This window comes from Camelina sativa, chromosome 13, assembly GCF_000633955.1.
Source record: "Camelina sativa cultivar DH55 chromosome 13, Cs, whole genome shotgun sequence".
NCBI lineage: Eukaryota > Viridiplantae > Streptophyta > Magnoliopsida > Brassicales > Brassicaceae > Camelina > Camelina sativa.
This window is the reverse complement of record NC_025697.1, coordinates 5,087,394-5,100,118: the sequence shown is the minus strand read 5'-3', so window position 1 is coordinate 5,100,118 and position 12,725 is coordinate 5,087,394. Positions and strand designations below refer to the sequence as shown.

General features: G+C 37.6%; 2 protein-coding genes and 1 long non-coding RNA gene across 4 annotated transcripts; 2 read left to right on the top strand and 1 right to left on the bottom strand.

Annotated features, from left to right (window-relative positions):
- LOC104735230 lies at positions 7-2,242 on the top strand. The gene is made up of 3 exons (XR_759430.2): positions 7-739; positions 1,181-1,856; positions 1,973-2,242. It is a non-coding gene; the product is annotated as an uncharacterized LOC104735230 (long non-coding RNA).
- Positions 2,265-6,156, bottom strand: LOC104735229 (protein CLT3, chloroplastic-like). Its single transcript, XM_010454978.2, has 8 exons — positions 5,476-6,156; positions 3,889-4,034; positions 3,691-3,728; positions 3,427-3,542; positions 3,214-3,313; positions 3,095-3,130; positions 2,970-3,020; positions 2,265-2,852 (listed from the first exon to the last, which is right to left on the bottom strand). The coding sequence occupies exons 1-8, from the start codon at positions 5,940-5,942 to the stop codon at positions 2,418-2,420; spliced, it is 1,389 nt and encodes a 462-aa protein (XP_010453280.1). The 5' UTR covers positions 5,943-6,156; the 3' UTR covers positions 2,265-2,417.
- On the top strand, positions 6,587-12,696 carry LOC104735228 (rho GTPase-activating protein 6-like). 2 transcript variants are annotated; one of them, XM_010454976.2, is made up of 22 exons: positions 6,587-6,884; positions 7,349-7,385; positions 7,517-7,593; positions 7,784-7,854; positions 7,930-8,008; positions 8,099-8,243; positions 8,334-8,453; positions 8,681-8,758; positions 8,874-8,929; positions 9,010-9,079; positions 9,161-9,248; positions 9,450-9,690; positions 9,769-9,987; positions 10,272-10,574; positions 10,995-11,044; positions 11,272-11,332; positions 11,408-11,491; positions 11,603-11,713; positions 11,813-11,982; positions 12,069-12,135; positions 12,256-12,378; positions 12,459-12,696. In XM_010454976.2, the coding sequence occupies exons 1-22, from the start codon at positions 6,831-6,833 to the stop codon at positions 12,651-12,653; spliced, it is 2,499 nt and encodes an 832-aa protein (XP_010453278.1). In that variant the 5' UTR covers positions 6,587-6,830; the 3' UTR covers positions 12,654-12,696. The 2 variants fall into 2 exon arrangements, with proteins under 2 accessions (XP_010453278.1, XP_010453279.1); XM_010454977.2 differs by having other exon boundaries at positions 6,831-6,884; positions 12,256-12,372; positions 12,459-12,653.

Below are 12,725 nucleotides of genomic sequence, written 5' to 3'. Positions count from 1 at the left end.
TCTCTCTCTCGAGTAGATGAGAGTCGATGGGATAAGCAGCCGGAGGAACTTTTCACCTAAACATCATCCATGTCGACCGTCATGTTCCGTCGCGAAACCTCCGCAACGTCCCTCTTCGATGCTCTTGTCCCAGCGGCACCTCAAGATGTCCTCAAACAGAGGATTTCCTTCGTTTATCAGACTCCCACGGCCTACTCCTTCTCATGCTTCTTCCACAGCTGCGGCTGCTTATGGCCTCGGCGCTAGTTACCCATCATCCGTTTCCTCCGGTTCCTATTCGATCTATGCTGATCCCCTCGGTGGTGATTCTCGACCACCGCCTTTACACTTTTCTCTGGCTGCTGACTCTCAGTTGAAATACGATGTCTTTCTCAGTTTCCGAGGACCAGATTCCCGTGAGAATTTCGTGGGCCACCTCTACAAAGACCTGTGTCGAGAGGGAATATAAACTTTTGTAGACAGTGAAAAGCTTGATGCAGGGGAGGAGATTGAGCCGGCTTTGTTGGATGCCATCGAACGGTCGAGGATCTCGGTAGTCGTGTTTACCAAGGAATACGCCTCTTCCAAGTGGTGTTTGAGAGAGCTTGCAAATATCATGGAGTGTAGGAGGACCCGAGGCCAAATAGTTTTGCCTGTCTTTCTCGGTGTAGAACCCATGGAGGTCAGGTGGCAAGGGGAAGCTACAGTGTGGCCTTTTCTAGGCATGATAAGGCTCCCGAGGGATCAAAACTACAGTGAGGTAATTTAAGTTTGAGATGGCTTACATTCACATGTAGATGATATCATGTTCAATGTTAATATATTGCTTTAACTACTTTGGTCAGCTGATCCTAGGAGTTGGTTTAGTAGCGAATTTCTCAAGAGTTGTTTTTTCGAGAATTTTATAGGTATAGCTTTATATTTTCAACCTCCTTCAAAAACAGAGGACACATAGTACCTTCATATGATAAGTTCACTAGAATTATGTTTCTAGCTTGTTTTGAAACCTTAGAAAAGATATCTTAGTGCAAGTAACATGTGCTTTGTTTGACTTAATTAGCAAGCTTGTGGTATCTGCTTGTACACTGAAACAATCGAACCCTTAACAGTTGTAAAATGGTGTATTTGATTTATTAGTCACTTCAAATCTTAGTTACAGTATTTTATTTTCTTTGTGATCATATGATTGATGTTTTTGTAGGCCTGCATCTTAACTTGTGGATGAAATTGTTGCACATGTTTTGAAAAACCTAGAAAACATAAGCTTGAGTGAAGACGAGGGCTTGGTGGGAGCTTATACTCAAGTAAAGGAAGTGGAAGCGTTGTTGGGACATGAATTACATTTACATGAAGTGCGGACTATAGGGATATGTGGAATTGGTGGTAGTGGGAAGACTGCCATCGATGGAGCTGTTTTCAATCGTCAATACCAAATGTTCGACAGCTACTGCTTCCTTGCAAACGTTAGAGAACAGTCTAAGAAGCATGGACTTCATGCTTTGAGAAACAAGCTTCTTTGTCAAATTATTGGTCAGACTGATATAAACATTGCTACGCCTGAAATTGGATCCAGCAGTATAAAGAACCGTCTACGTCGAAAAAGAGTACTTATAGTTCTCGACGATGTAAGCAGCATAACTCAACTGGAGTTTTTGATCAGCAAAACTACTTACTATTCCCCTGGAAGTAGGATCATTGTCACAACACGAGACATGAATGTAATCAAGAACGCTGACGAGATATATTCTCTGAGGGGACTATCTGATAGTGATTCGCTTGAACTGTTTTCACAATGCGCCTTCAAACAGAGCTACCCTCCTGAAGAATATTACAGCTCATTGACAGATATGACATATGATCATTGATCAGTCTGTGATGTAAGTTTGCTTCTCTGTTCAGGCTTTTGTTTTTGTAAATTTCCTTTCGGATTAGTTGAGTTTTGGTATTAGAGCTAATTTTAGTTGTTTATTTGTTTGAAACACCACTTTTGCAGGGCATACTCAAGGTCAATCGGCAAGTTTCATCTTAATCAAAGTGTTCATTTAAGTATTTGGATGACGCATCCATAAAAAACATTCAAATGCAGGATCTAGACTCAACGCTTAGATGATATTTTTTTTTTCTAAACTCAGTTTCTCCTTCTAGATGTTGTATTTGGATACAATTTTGATGGGTTATGAGTTTGTAAAAGTACTCTTTCAATGCAAAATGACTAAAACTGGCATATATGTTAGTCGTTTGTTATATGATTGAATTTATTGAATCTTGATCTAAATCGATCGAACTAAGAAAGCGTCAACTTTTTCATTAACGTCATCGAAATATGTTACGATATATACATCATTCAATCCTCATATATTACCTTGATCCAAAACGAATCTTCATAAATCTCTCAAATCTTTTTTATTGAAAACAAAAACCCTTACTTAAAGCCCTCTCTAGGTGGGAGGAGGTGAAGGGATGACTGTATCAGTATGAGAAGAGTTAGCTCCTTGTGGTGTCCAACTGTAAAGAATCATTCCCAATACAAGTATGATTGTGCCTCCCATGAACCCTGTTGGTAGTGATGATGCAACTCCAAGGTATGGTAATGGCAATGTGAACAGAAACACTGCAATTGGCACTGAGATTGTCGATGCAAGACATGACACCACAGCGGTTGAAAGCTTGAGCAGTCTTAAAAGCGCAATGTTATAGCCAATGTTCACTATCACAAACAATAGAGGCAAAAGCGGAGCCCCATCACATCCTTTTGTTAGTGTCCCAATGTTGAGGAAGCAAACCGCACCATCTTTTAGGTAGCTACCTAGTTGATTAAACGGTATGCCCCAAAGTTTTGAAAGAAACGGAAGAAGCAATGCGATGCAGATGGCCTAATTGGTTAGAAAAGAAAAGAAAAAAAAAACATCAAAGAGAAAGATTACGTAGCTTGGAATGCAAGTCAGAGCTTAGAGAGAACAAAGGAATATATTAGGGTAATATATACTTACTTGGAAAGCTGAACCATATGAATTTACTATAAATAGATCGAGTGAAGCTCCCTGTGATAGTAAAGAGAAGATTATTTCTCAGTTTTTCAAACAAAAACGAAAACTCACTGTGATATGCAAGGTACCTTTAATCGTTTTTGGCTATCTATAAAGATGACTTCCTGTAAGAAAAAAAGAATTAAAGATCGATTAAAGAGAATAATTTCAAGTAAATTAGAAGGTTGTGATCAGGTGAATAACGAACCTTTAATACTGTACCTGCTCCTTGAAGGAAGAAAGAAAGGACCATTAAAAGAATCCAAAATACTCCGGCTTCCTTTAATGAATGAGCGGCACCTGATCCACTACAGATGCAAAAACAATAAAATGGTGATTCTTTTTGTGAAAACACCCAAAAGAGAAGCACAAAAAGAAAGTTGGTTTAGTATCTAGAGCAAGCGGACTGAGAAGATCTAACCTTGCCACACTGACGATTACACCGAGAGCTACTAGAGTGCATCCGAGTATTTGGTTTACGCTATATCTCCTCCGGAGAAAAACGATGGAGAAGAAAATTTGCCAGATTAGAAACGTCTACAAGAAACAATTGAGTATGTTATTAGCAATAATATCAAGGAAACATGGTTTTAAGGACAAGACAAATTGTCAGTCTTTTCACAATACTTAAACCAGGAAGTTGCAAATATTACAGAAGCATATATTAAGTTATACCGCTTCTAACCTGAGATAAAACTGTAGTAGATGGCCCTGAAAGATTCGCTGAGTAGAGAAAATGCATAATAAAAACAATAAGATGAATAAAGTTGCTTTCGTAAGATGAATGCATTTATGCTGAGTACTCTCATTCCCTCTTAAAAGAATTAACCAATTCTAAATAAAGGATCGCGTAGAGAAATCCATAAATGTTAATGTTTGTTACCTGCAGCTGCCATTCCAGAAGCTGCAGCTAGAGCCTCTAAGATGCCAACAATTAAAAATGGAGGTTTTGGCACAGAGAGCATCGCATCTGTGACAGTTCCAGCACGATATCGAATATACAAGATAGTATAATATACAGCTACATACCTATACATGAAGAAATAAGCAAAAGATGAATGTGGTTCTGTAAATTAAAGTTTGATAATATATATATAAAACAAGATTATTCCAGGACATCATATAGCACTAATTAAAGAAAACGAATACGAGAGCAAAATCTTTCACGGCGAGTATTGATCAAAAAAAGTTTCAGGTCCAACAAGAACATAGCAACCATCATATATAGTTCTTAAATAAATTTAAAAAAAAAAAACTAAAATATATCTCTACCTAATCTAATCATTCTGTGTTAAGCATTGTAAAATAATCATAAGAGACCTCAACATAAACATTTTGGTAACAACCAAAGAGAAAAACATTTGTTGTTGTTTGACAAGTTAAGATTCAAGAATCTGATATGCAACAAACCAAACTTGACTAGCAGACAGCAAACACATGGAAAAGGGACTCCAAGAATATGTAGGTGATCAATTCCGGTTTAGTTTGGTTTGAGAAACCTCATCATAATAAACTATGGTTTGGTCCCATAATTGTATGTACTTTCTCCGTGTGGTTAATAGTTACATTACAAAAGTGGAAAGAAACCATAATATTTGGTTTTGGTTGAGCTTAGTAGGGCCATTAGGAAAAATTAATTAAGTCTAAGCCAGTGGACCCGTAAATTCGTAAAGAATGGCTCCTAATAAGGAGAGCGGATAATGAATATGTGAATATGTGATGTATGGACGGACTCTATTCAATTTGGTTCCACCACCTTTTTTATTTTGATAACTTGGTTCCACCAACTTACATACGTTGTGATTTTTTCCTCTATCATCTTATCAACGAATTAATGTCCCTAGCAAATTTTTCTTTTATATATTTTGTCAATAGAAAAGTGTTTTGCAAATGGTTATAAATTAATCTATACTGTTAACTTGGAACAGCCATGATTAATCCCAAAATATAATAAAAAGGAATGTGAATAATTAATTATGTACATTCATTGCATGTAGAGAAATGATTTGAGTAGATTAATGTACCCAAGTAAGAAAGAAGTATCCAACTCGAAAGAGACTACAAGCCAACTCTGACCCGTTCCAACAAGTTTCTAATTTTATTCAAATTTTCATAGTCTTAATTACCATATTTTCTGAGAATTTTTAATGTATTTGCAATCAAAGATTCTAAGGACGATCACTTTTTAATTTCACTTAAATCCAATGAGCCAAAGAATACCAACCACATAAAAAAAAAAAAAAAAAAAAAAAACATTCCCAATTTTTTAAATTCACAATAAAATATATAATGTTAAACGTGCTAACCAAACAAATAAATCGACACTTAGGAACTACTCTTTAGCATTACTAACCTCTAAATTCATGCAAACCACAAAATGTATCATCTAACATTTTAAAAAAATATATAAAAAAAAAAGAATGAACGCATTTAACGATCGAAGAGGTCAGAGAGAAGATGGTTAGTTTACCCGAAGGTGGAGAGTTGCGCAAGGAAGAAGGGGTATTGTTTGAGCGGAACTAGCGCCAGCTTATACATCACACGGTTTCCGACTCCAAACGCCGCCGTAGCCGCGGCCCAAACAACAATCTCCGCCGTCCCAACATGATCAACCACCACATGGCCGCAGCTGCTACTGCTCCTTTCGACCTCGTTTTCTCCGATGGCATAACCGCACACGCCTGGCTTTTTGATCGCCGATCCATACAAGGATCTCTTCGCCGGAGGCGGTGAAAGAGCTTTGATAGTCCTCCCCCGTCTGATGATACGCGGAGTGATCGACGACGGTACTAATAAAAGACGAGGTGGAGGATTGATGTGATGGTTTCGACGGATGGTTAGGGAGATGGATTGAGGTCGGTTTACGGAATGCGATTGGACCGACCTGATCGACGTTGTTAAACCGGTTGTTAACCGGCGAGAACAACTCGTTGCCATGGGTGAATGAATTAGGCTCCCGAGTGATGAAGAGAGGGTAGCGAGGGAGACGCCAAAGTGACTTTTGTCTTTTTATCTCCTCTCTCTTTCCATAGTAGTTAAAATTAAAGAACACAACAAAATGTTTTTTTTATTAGTATTGCACACTTTTACTATGAGAAAAGACAATTTTAACCCTTACCAAAAAATACTTAAGCAGCCAAAACATTCTCTTTTAATTTAAAGTTGGTGAATGGTTGGATTAGAATAGTAACAAACAAATATATTGAATGAATGGTGTTTTTGACAAAAACAAAAATTATCTAGTATAGATTTACTTTTGTTATGTGTTTTCTAAATCTATTTAGAAGCGAAATTATAAACTTTAATTTTGGTTTAATATCTTTAATTTCTCAATCCTCTAATAAAATCATACCAGACCGAATAACCGTAAATCGAAGCCTAACCAAATCAACACGGACCCGATATTACCACCGCTCGATGCGAGAAGTATAATGTGAAAGCATGACAAAAAAATAAAAAAGGTAAGAGCTGTCTTTGTCGTGACGTCTTTTGATTGGTTAGTTGCATTGAATTAGACTACACCTTGCTGTGCCTGATCATACCCTTTCTTCTTGTTCCCTCTATCCCTCGTCCTTCACTTTCATCATCTTTCTATTGTAGCTGCAGTAGGTCAGACTCTGCAGTGATTTCGCTGAAAAATAATAAAGGCAGGGCTTGGCTAGGAATAATGAGAGTTCATAAAGCCATCGATTCGGGCTAATGTGTATTGTTTGATTCGTCTGGGGAGCTCTTTGGAGAGATAGCAATTTTGGGTTTCAGCTTATTTTATTTTATTTTACGATCTTTTTGGATGCCTAGTTTTGATTAAGTGTGTGTACTTCTACAATGGCGGCTTCTTTAGCTGCTACGCAGCGACCTCAGGCTGGAGCTTTGAATACGGTAATTACAGTCACTCGTTTTGCTTTCTGAGAAAGTGGAATACTACTGTTGAGATGATTAGATTAGTGTGTTTTGTTTCGTATTGAATGCATTTGTGACACTGCCTAAGTACGATTTCTTATAAAAGATTAGATTTTTGCTCAAACGACTCTATTGGGTCGAGACCGAGTTGGTGCCATTGAATATAGAAGTGAATATATGCATCTTTTTTAGGTAAGTTTTGGGGTTTCGAATTCATCAGTTCGTTCAAGTCCAAAGCAGTCAACCCTTAATGAAAATATTTTGTCCTCATTAGATTAGTAGGCTAGTCTTATTATACCAGTTTAGGAAACCTTGAAGCCAAACCATTTTAAGATTTGTTTGTTCTTTAATCCATAGCTCTGTGTCTTTTGATTTGTATAACTATTCCAGAGCAAACCAAACTGATGATAACCCTTCGTTGTGTTCCGTAATAATTTTGACAGGTTTATAAGAGTGGTCCTCTCTTCATTTCATCCAAAGGTAAAACTTCTATGTTTTCATATTCTTTCAAGATTTATCTACTCTGCACCTCTACCCATTGCGTATCGGTCTTGATTCCATAGTTTTCACCATCTTGTTTACTAAATTTTGAATGGCATTTTGATTGGCAGGACTAGGTTGGACATCTTGGAAAAAACGTTGGTTTATCCTTACCCGAACTTCTTTGGTGTTCTTCAAAAATGATCCAGTCAGTATTTGTGACCCTTTGATGTGACTGTTTTTTAATTCATATAATACTTTTTACTGTTAAGCTTTTGGAAACTTAGGATGTTTTATAAAATGAAAACTTAGATGGTTGTATCAACTTTCTAGAAGCTTAGGAGGATCTTGATTTAAACTATCAACTCCCAATTTACCTTAAGCTCATTGTTTGACAGAGTGCATTACCACAAAAAGGAGGTGAAGTAAATTTGACTCTTGGAGGCATTGACTTGAACAGTTCCGGGAGGTATAAATTTCCTGTGGTTGTTGTTTATAAGAATATCTCCAACTTTATAGCCTGTGTTAACATCCTCTTTTTCAGTGTCGTGGTGAGAGAAGATAAGAAGTTGTTGACTGTACTATTCCCAGATGGGCGTGATGGACGAGCCTTCACCCTCAAGGTGATTTCTATATTTACGTGGCTGACTTTGGTTATGTGTTATGATTCTGGGTTATGTTTCTATAAAATGCTAATTATTTGGTTCACATAGGCTGAGACATTGGACGACTTATATGAATGGAAGGCTGCCCTTGAGCAAGCCCTTGCACAAGCTCCCAATGCAACACTTGTAATTGGTCAAAATGGAATATTCCGAAATGAAGCAAACAATGTTATGGAAGGGTCCTTTAATTCATGTTAGTTCTCATTTATTTTATAATTATCAGCTCCCCTGCTATGGCTCCTTTCTTATTCCGGATGTATATCAATCACACCCTGGCATGCAGGGAGGGATCAACGCCCATTGAAGTCTTCTGTTGTTGGAAGACCAATTTTGCTTGCTTTAGAAGAAATTGACGGAAGTCCATCTTTTCTTGAGAAAGCACTTCAATTTCTTGAGACATATGGTGAGTATTGGCCTCCTAGTTTGATTAGTTTTCTCACCTTTCATGTTCTAAACCTTTATCATTATTCTCTGTTGTTTATCCTCTAAAAAGTAGGGTTTTTATATTATCTTCAGTATATATATAGGTTTTTGATTCCTATTGATATACGCTATTATAGAAGTGGTTTTTGTTTCTAATTACCCAGATAAATGTTCTCGATTTGATAGTACACCTTTTTGTCTGCACAGGAACCAAAGTAGAAGGAATCTTAAGACAGTCTGCAGATGTTGAAGAGGTAGAACGCAGAGTTCTAGACTACGAACAAGGTATTGATCTTGTACATATTGACATTTTCTTTTGTATAGAAAAATCTCGGAAAGGTATATGTATATAGATGTAGGAAAGCTCATTTTCTGTATTTTTCCAAATGTACTTATCTAGGCAAGACAGAATTCAGTCCTGAAGAGGATCCACATGTTGTTGGAGACTGTGTTAAGGTACTATATTGTGTGTCAACTATATTTTCCAGTTTTAACTATTTTGTTGACATATTTATGCCATGCTATTGTATCTGCAGCATGTTCTGCGGCAGTTGCCTTCTTCTCCAGTCCCAGCGTCGTGCTGCACTGCTTTGCTGGAGGCGTATAGTAAGGCTTTATATATATGGAATTTATGTTTGTACTTTGGTATATGTGTGTATATAACTTGCGTTTTACCTTTTTCTACAGAAATTGATCATAATGAAGCTCGAGTTAAATCACTGCGCTCTGCTTTAAATGAAACATTTCCAGAACCAAACAGGCGACTACTACTGCGGTATGCTTTCAGATGTGATCTATGAGTGATCATAAAAACGGCTTAGGCATTCTACTTAGGCAATAAACTTAGGAGAATATTTTAATCCTCATTTGCATAAGCCATGGGAAAATATGTGGTGCTCTCATGGAAGCTGCTTGGAAGTCCATTATTTAGGTTACTTCAAACAGCTTTGTTCTCAGCGTGGGTTGTATTCTGCAGGATTCTAAAGATGATGCATACTATCACCTCTCATTCATGTGAAAACCGGATGACTTCATCTGCTGTTGCTGCTTGTATGTCCCCATTGCTCTTACGTCCTCTACTGGCTGGAGAATGTGATCTAGAAGGTTTCGACACTCTAGGAGATAACTCTGCCCAGCTTCTTGCTGCCGCTAATGCTGCCAATAATGCTCAAGCCATTGTCACAGCCCTATTGGAAGACTATGGGAATATGATCAATGTAAAATTCTATTTGATCCGTTAATTTATCTGGTTTCACACAATGCTATTTGCTCAACTATTTGTTCGGACTTCGCAGGATGAAGATCTTAAAAGATGCTCCACTTCTACTGATTCTCATATTGGCGACAGTGGGCCTGAGAACTCAAGTGATGAAGAGGATATAGAGGTCAAACGTCCTGACTTGCATAATCTGGATATAGGAGAAGGGGGAACAGATGATGAGAATGATGTTAGGCTGAGCAGAAAACCGAGTGAGAGCAGTGATTATGCTGGTAGTGATCTGTACGACTACAAGGTTTGTTATTTGCCATCTTATCCCACTTCCCCATACATCTTGGTCATAGTACACCTACATTCAGAATTCAAGTTTGAAGTCGTTTCCATTTGTATGCATTCCTTCAACCATCGGCTACTATCTTGTTATCTTTGGTTACTTTAGATGATGGTAGATTAGTGTGACATTTTTGTTATATTTGGTGTTTTATGTTTAGGTTTTCCGTAGCGAAACTGGTAGTATTTAAAGCTTCAAGAAAATCCAGTCTAATTTTTTTTATTTCCTTTGTTTGTGCTCTCGCTCAGGGATTTGGTGTTGAAGATTCAGATGCTGAGTCTCCTAGAGACATCCATTTTTCAGTCGAGAGTACAGGCTTTCCCACTAGAGTGAAAAGCCAAATCGAAGAGCCTAGTAAAGATATAGAAATTTCCAGCGTATCACCTACTGAAAATTGTTATCAATCAGGTAGAGATGCTATGCCCTCAGTTACTCCTAGTACTCCTCCCACTGCCCCTAGATACACAACATCAGCTGAAAAACCTGCAAATAAATCTACTGGCTTATCACCAGTCAGTGCGAAACGTTCTTCATCCTGGGGAAGAGGCAACGTAAGTTTTCCATTGTCTTGCATGAAAAGTCGTAATTTTGTTGTCATAGTGTCTGCAGTTGACTAGCCACAGATGCATTTATTAAGTATTTATGAGATTCTAAATTTAACATATTATCTGTCCTTAGAACTCTTTTATCACCACTAGACGAAGTTAGTTCTCCTTTCATTGTAAGGTATCTATAATTCTTTTAATTTTCTTGATGCCATGTTTGTTGGTGCTATAGCCAAGATGAGCTTTATCTACTTGCATAATTCTAGAAGAACGCTAACCATCAACATCTTAGGAAGTTTAGATGTTATTGGAAGTTCCATCTATTTGGAACAAACTATCTTATGACATGTTAGATGCATGTAAATAGTTCTATGAAAATTGAGTCTAAGGTGATATCTCAATTCCTTTCTTTGTTACTGTGTGCAGGGAAAGAAAACACCTGCTAAAGGGTCATTTGACTCCTCAGGAAATGATGAGTAAGATCCTTAATCCTGAATGCATACATTGTGGATCTATAACACTCCTATTGACACCTTTTTAATTCATAATTACAAGGTCGAAAACAGTTTAAATATATAAATCGGTAAAAAAAGGGTCTTTACTGAAGCAACATTCTACTTCACTTCTTAAATTGAGAATAAATCTTCTCTTTGTTATTAAGAGCTTGACGTATTTTGACGCCAAATGCTTTTGCTGCTTGTAGGCTTCTTATACAGAGGCTCGAGCTCATGAAAGATGAACTGCGACAACGAATTGCTAAGGAGGTACTATTTCTGGTAGTAGAAGTATTTTATGCTGATAATATAATGTTGTTGTATTGATTGATTAGATCACTGCAGGCTAAAGGAAATGCGGCTCTACAAGCTAGCTTGGAGAGAAGGAAGCAGGCTTTGCACGAACGTCGGTTGGCACTTGAACAAGATGTATATAGACTTTCTCTTGAGAAAATTTGTTTTTATTCTTCAAATTTCTGTATAATTTTGAGGGAAAATAAACTTCTGTTTTGCTGACCATGCTTGCCATGGAATTATCAGGTGGGCAGATTACAAGAACAACTGCAAGCTGAGAGAGACCTGCGATCCGCTCTTGAAGTTGGGCTAAGCATTTCTTGTGGACAATTTAGCTCACAAGCTGCGGACTCCAAAGTCAGTATACACTTAAGCTTGAGAAAGTAGTTTAATTTGTTACCTGTTATATATATATCTCTTGCTTTCCTTAGTTCTAACATCACAATAAATGCGAAGACAAGGGCTGAGCTAGAAGAGATAGCTCTTGCTGAAGCTGATGTCGCGAGATTGAAGCAGAAAGTGGCAGAGTTACATCATCAGCTTAATCAGCAGAGACAGCATCACTTAAGTTCACTCCCAGATGCTCAAAGCCATCACCAATTTCTCCATAATCACAACACTCAACTGTGAGTTTGTTATACTCTGTGCCTGGTTTTAGCTTTAATTTAAACTCGCTATGAGAAATAACACAAGATTTTATACAATGTGGCAGGAACTCCTTTCAGCAGGACTTTGATTCCATTCTTGCTTTCGTAAATCAGGAGAGAAACCAGAGAACGGTACAATCTTATTTTCTAACTGAGGAGTCTCATTAACCATCGACTCCTTTATCATCCACCATTCCATAACCAAGAATCATATTATCTTTTAGTAACATTCACTTGCATTAAATCACATAGGATGAAACTAGCCTAAGAGCAGAGTGGAGGAACGGTAGAGGAAACAACAGACAAGTACCAGGGTCACCGAGCTTGAATGCAGCATCCTTAGGGATCCCAATGGAAGAGTTTTCTCCGGTTAATGTAAAAAATCAAATCTCAAGATATGCAGAATTCAATTTGTATAAAAAGTTCTCGATTATATATGGTCTTGTAATATGTAGGTGATGGACTACACAAGAAATCATCATCATCATCAGCCACCAGCAGCATCTGCAGCTTTAATGGAGCTAACCACTCGGCTAGATTTCTTCAAGGAAAGACGTTCACAACTGATGGAACAGATTCAGAATCTTGACCTCAACTACGGTTCCTCTTCCTCTTCTCTACACCGATCCTCATCTCCACCGTGGAATTAGTAGTCTCTTTTGAGAAAGCTTTTGTCCAAAAAAATATATATTAGAAAAAAATGTAAAAAAAAAAAAAAAAAA

What these genes read in the sequence shown, in the direction of transcription:
- LOC104735229 (XM_010454978.2), bottom strand. Translation starts at nt 5,942, where the DNA reads ATGGCAACGAGTTGTTCTCGCCGGTTAACAACCGGTTTAACAACGTCG. An exon ending in GCGCAACTCTCCACCTTCGG is followed by an intron (nt 4,035 to 5,475) that starts GTAAACTAACCA and finishes CTTCATGTATAG; the next exon opens with GTATGTAGCTGTATATTATA. An exon ending in GTAATCGTCAGTGTGGCAAG is followed by an intron (nt 3,314 to 3,426) that starts GTTAGATCTTCT and finishes TTGCATCTGTAG; the next exon opens with TGGATCAGGTGCCGCTCATT.
- LOC104735228 (XM_010454976.2), top strand. Translation starts at nt 6,831, where the DNA reads ATGGCGGCTTCTTTAGCTGCTACGCAGCGACCTCAGGCTGGAGCTTTG. An exon ending in ACTATGGGAATATGATCAAT is followed by an intron (nt 9,691 to 9,768) that starts GTAAAATTCTAT and finishes CGGACTTCGCAG; the next exon opens with GATGAAGATCTTAAAAGATG. An exon ending in CACAAGCTGCGGACTCCAAA is followed by an intron (nt 11,714 to 11,812) that starts GTCAGTATACAC and finishes ATAAATGCGAAG; the next exon opens with ACAAGGGCTGAGCTAGAAGA.